The 5,067-nt window shown below is 59.3% G+C and overlaps 1 protein-coding gene across 1 annotated transcript in view; it reads right to left on the reverse strand.

Annotated features, from left to right (window-relative positions):
• The window catches only part of RPTOR (regulatory associated protein of MTOR complex 1), a 393,373-nt gene that overhangs the window by 107,680 nt on the left and 280,626 nt on the right, over window positions 1-5,067 (reverse strand). The window contains exons 8-9 of the mRNA XM_006145668.2: window positions 4,894-4,994; window positions 4,400-4,544 (exon numbers count right to left, since the gene is read on the reverse strand). Of these exons, the coding sequence (XP_006145730.1) occupies window positions 4,400-4,544; window positions 4,894-4,994 (246 nt within the window). The remainder of the gene's footprint in view (window positions 1-4,399; window positions 4,545-4,893; window positions 4,995-5,067) is intronic.

Below are 5,067 nucleotides of genomic sequence, written 5' to 3' on the forward strand. Positions count from 1 at the left end.
CCCCGTGGCCCGGCGTGGTGGTGACCACCAGACACGGCCGTCACGTAAGGTGGTGGGTAAGCACCGCGTGGGACTAGCCTAGGGCCGCATTCAAGCCGCTCATAATCTGGGGGCCCTTACACCGAATGACTCCCCTGAACCCTCTGCACACACACCGAGCTCGGGGGCTGAGGAAACCGACCTCTCCGCACACATGCTCCCGGTGCCAGGAGAGGAACGGGGAGCAGGGGTCGCAGGGACAAGGCGAGCAGAGGCTGTGCGGCAGGCCTGCCCCGCTGGGTACATCCCACACTCAAGTCTGGGAGCTGCCAACCTAGGAAGCTACAGGGAGGCTTGGGAGGACCTCGGCCACAAGCACTGCCATCCTGGCACCCACCGTCCTGGCTTCCAACAGCGGGACGCTGATTCTTGCCATCCTCCTGTGTGGACATTTCTGAAACCTGAAGCTGATTTTCACATCTGATGCCCGGAAACAGGAGGTTTGTGGTGTGACCACACTCAGTGGGACTACTGTTTTCTGCCTGGCTCCAGGTACACACTGGCACCGTCCTGCTCGAGACCCTCCCGAGAACATGTGCCAGGGGTGCCCCGGGAACCACAGTGCCCTGAGCTCAGTAAGCGGAGCCCTGGGGCGGGGAAACAGGCCGCGATGTGACGCCTGGCAGAACGAGATCCCAAAGCAGAGGCCACTGACACACGCAGCTGCCAGAACGGCTCGTGAAGGGGAGCCCAGGCAAGCACCCGACTCGGCCTGGCCAGAGTCACTGTGCCTGCCCCCCCCAGCTCTGTGCACACCTGCGAAGTGCCCAGGGCTAGCCTTCGAGCGGAGGACACCGGGCAGCTCAGCCCGAAGCTCTGTCCTTGGCATGGCGCCCAGCTCCCAGCAGGCTGCTCCTGGCCGCGGTGTGTTCCTTAGTGCCAGCTCAGATGTCGACGTCTCAGAGATCCCTACATGAAGACACGGATTTTTGGCTACTCTAAAGACCATATGGCTGGTAGCTGTGGGCCCAAGTGCTGCTGGGACTGAGCACGGCCAGTGAGCCCGCTCTCCACGCTCAGGCCCCGCCCTGCACGCTGGCTTTCGCTCTGCCCACCTGGCTCATGGAGCACCACCCCCAGCTGTCCCCCCAGACCTGGAGCAGGGAGCCCTCCTCTTCCTTCTCTCCCAACGTGAATGACGTGGGATGGCCCCGCTCTCACCCTTGGACCCGCCTTGCACTGGGCACCTGCTCCCCAGGCAGGACCCACGGACGCCTGACCGACGCATTACAGAATAAATGGCAGTTTTGCCCGGGGAGGACACCATGAACTGTGGGTGCTGCCATGTAGCACACGCATCTCGAAAACACCGTCTTCCCATACCCACTCTTCCAAATGACGGACTCTGCCTATGTGGCTGCGGGGCGCGAAGGCCGTGCACAGGCCACCACCCAGCTGGACTCCACCTGCTGGGGTACTAGTGGCCATCTATGCGGGCTGGACCCGAACCTGGGCAAGAAAGGGCTACCGTGGTCACCCCATCCTGAGGGGCAGCCAGGATGCGTGACAGCAGCCACTTGCCCGCGAACTTTCATGAGCTCTCCTGCAGCTGTGCAGGGTACTCTGGCTCCCACCTGCAGGCGGGACAGAGAAGGCCCCAGCTCTGGAGGGCACAGCTGGGGCCTGAAGCTCCATCCCGGCCCACATGTAACTACAGTCGGTCAAGTCTCTGCTCTCTGACCCCCAGTCTCCCCTGCTGTAAGATGAACACTGTCTGCCTCAGGGCACCATGGCGAGGGTTGGTGTGACAGGAGTGCAGCGTCTGCCATCACTCGGCAGGTCCTCGTGACCCCCAGCCACCCGCGTCTGCCTCTGAATGTTCACCCCAGTCCTGCTTTGTCTCTCAATCGCTCGGCTGACTCCCGGTGGGCCTCCTACCTTCTAAAGTGCCTTCCATGTGCCTTCCAAGGCCGGCCCAGCCTGGTGCCTTGTGCACAGAAGGTGTGCAATTATGAAATCAGCAATTCATGTCATCCCCGAAACGGGCATTTGATAACAACACTCCTGTTTGCTGTGTGACATCGAATGCAAGTAAGTATAATGTCTGTAAATTATTTTCAACTTGGGATTTTAATAAACTTTTCTCTACCACTTAAAAACACCAAATGAGATCGAGCCCAGGTACTAAGCCTTGGGGGCTCTGCTGGCACAGAAGCACCTAGTTATTAACGTTTCTTCTGTCTCCAGCTTTGTATTTATGATAAATAATGCCCTGACCACAGTGATGCACTGATTCAATTAAAAATAGCTTTTTAAGGCGCTGGCAGGTGGCGTGGTGGTTATGGGCACTGGACTCTCACATGGCAGATCACAGTTCAAGTCTCGATCCTGGTGGCTTGCTTTCTTACTTTCCCTCTCTCTCTTTGTCTTTAGTAACATTAAAATAACAATAAATAAAGTTAAATAATTCTTTAAAAATAGTTTTTAATATAAAAAAAGTAAAAAACAAGGCTTAGCAGGTCTACAGGTAGACTCATTACAAAGTGCACCTATGGATTCAGCATGCTGGGAGGGCCAGCGACACCTGTTACTATTACCATCCTGCTCAAGCTGTCTGGGTCAGAGGACGTGACCAGCATGCTGGCAACACTGTTTCAGAATGGGAAAGGTCTAGCTGGGAGCGAGAAAGTACAACGCCTACTCAGAAGAGAGATTCTACCTGTACTTCTAGGTCTCCCTAAGACCCCAAAACAGAGAGCTTAGGATTGACAGTTCCAGCTCGCAGTGGGTGAGCACCTCTCTGGCCAGACGCCAGGGACAGGGCTCTGTTCTGGGGACCGGGGCCTGTGGACATGGCCTTCTCGGCCCTGCTCTGGGGACTAGGGGCCCCTGCGAGACATGGCCGTCTTGGCCTTGCTCCAGGGATTAGGGGCCCCTGTGAGACGCGGTTTTCTCGGCCCTGCTCTGGGGACCGGAGCCTGCTGCTGAGTACCGTAGGCACAGCCCTTGGGGGGTCCCACCTGGTGGCCTCCACCTCATGGCAGACAGACTGGGGAAAGCAGGCTGCCCATGGGGCCGTGGGGAGCTTGGCCCCTCCTCCTGCAGCCTGCCTGCCTGCCCTCCTGTCCACAGGGGTGCCCGTGGGCCCAGCCCCACCCCAGCATGGAGATGCTGCCCTTGCCTCAGGGCCCGCTTCCCCACAACCCGGCCTGCAGCTTGACCATGGCCTTGGAGAGCACACTCCCAGTCCAGCATCCGGAGAGCCCCGAAAAGGCCAGCTCTGGGACATGCCGCGGACCGGTGCTGCCGTTGGCAATGCCTGGCCGCTCCCTAGTGCTGCCCCTCATGCTGCTGTGGCCCTTTCAGGTGTTCTCGGCCGCCCTAACCACCACACCCCTGCTGGCTCTCAGTAAATACCCCACCAGGGGCAAGAACTAAGGCTCGCATGTCCTTGCTGTCAGCCCACTCGGGGCTGCTCCACTCCACTTGTGTGAGGGAGGCAGCGGGAAGGAGGAACCGACTGTCTTCAGAAGGCCCAGACTGGAACCAGGGCCGCATTGCCGTGGCTACCACTGTGACTAGGAGCATGAGCGGCAGCAGTCTGGCGAAGGCTGGAAATGACAGCAGTCACGAAAGGCGACGCTGTGCGTGTGTGAAGTGAGCAGAAGCAACCCCGTCTACCTGTAGTCTGTTTTCTGCAGTTTCAGTTCTTTGTGGTTAACCACGATCTGAAAATATTAAATAGAAAGTCCCAGAAAGAAACAATTCGAAACCCTCAGATTGCGAATTCCCCTTTCTGAGTAGCAGGATGCAATCTTGCTCTACCCCGCTCCATCTCGCTGGGGACGGTCTGGCGTCTGGCTTCTCCGGGCTGCAGATGTAGGCAACTCCCCGTTAGGTCCCGCAGCTGTCTCGGGCAGAAACCCAGCACACTCGGGCCTTGGCGCTGGCCAGTTTCAGGCATCTGCTGGGGGCCTCAGAACGTGCCGGGGGACAGGGAGCACCGTGCGCGTTAATTTGCCGAGAGCCCAACAGCCCCTCTCTGGGCCGGTCTTGGGCGCTCTCTGTGAATTCGGAGGGCGATCTCTTTTCTCAGGACGAGTCTCTAAAAGGACAGAGACACCGCTGCCCCACGTTACAGACCTGGCGGCCTCTGGAGGCACTGGTCCCTGCTCCGTCTGGGAATGGCCACCGGAGACTCTGACCAGTGGGAGAGCCGGTTTCTGCCCGAGGGCCCTCTGGGACCCTCATTGCCCTCTACTGCTACTCGTGCCGCTCGGAGCCTCCAACTCTGGCGTCAAGCCTCCTCACTCTGCTTCACGTGGCTCCGTGAAACTTGCACCACCACAGAAAAGGGGGGTCGCATGCTATCTAGAGAATGCTGCCCCTACCTCACATGGCTGCCGCCCAAGGCACTCACCACATGGCGTGCATGTAAGTCGGCGGGAGTCGCGGGCTGCTGACGGGGGTGCAGTTGTACGACCTCATGATCCTTTCCGCCAACAGGAAGTTTCGGAACAAGCTGGCCACCAACAGGTCCTGTCTGAAGAGCTTCTGGAAGAGATCTGAAGGCAAACGAAGGGCAAAAGGAGCCTCAGCTGACAGGCCCGGCACTCAAGGCCAGGTGAGACTAGAGCGGGGCTCCGCGACACCTCGCGTGTGCACGCACCAGTAAGCACGGAACGTGCGCCCTGTGCCAGCGTCCTGGTCTGAGCAGATCTGGACAGCTGTGGACCACAGGACAGCCCAGACCTGCTGGGAGCAGGGCGTGCGGAGGAGCAGCTCTCGCCCGTCCTCACGGAGCTCTCCCCGACAATTTTCCTCACTGGAGAAGGACCCCCAGAGCCTGTCTGACTTCTCTCACGCCCAAGGCTGGGGTCGCTGTCCCCCCAAGGCAGTGTCCCCCAGCCTCACCGCGGGGCAGCACGTTCCACGCGATGGTGTCTGTGATGGCTGTGAAGATCCAATTCAGTTCACCCAACGGAGTCCTCCTGTCATTCAGCCGCCCGGGGATCCTGGAAAAGAAGGAGCAGCGCGTTGGCGATGCCGCTGCGGAGCAGGTAAGCAGGGAGGAGCCGGAGCGAGGAA

Source organism: Tupaia chinensis, unplaced genomic scaffold (assembly GCF_000334495.1).
Source record: "Tupaia chinensis unplaced genomic scaffold, TupChi_1.0 Scaffold000159_1, whole genome shotgun sequence".
Lineage (NCBI taxonomy): Eukaryota > Metazoa > Chordata > Mammalia > Scandentia > Tupaiidae > Tupaia > Tupaia belangeri.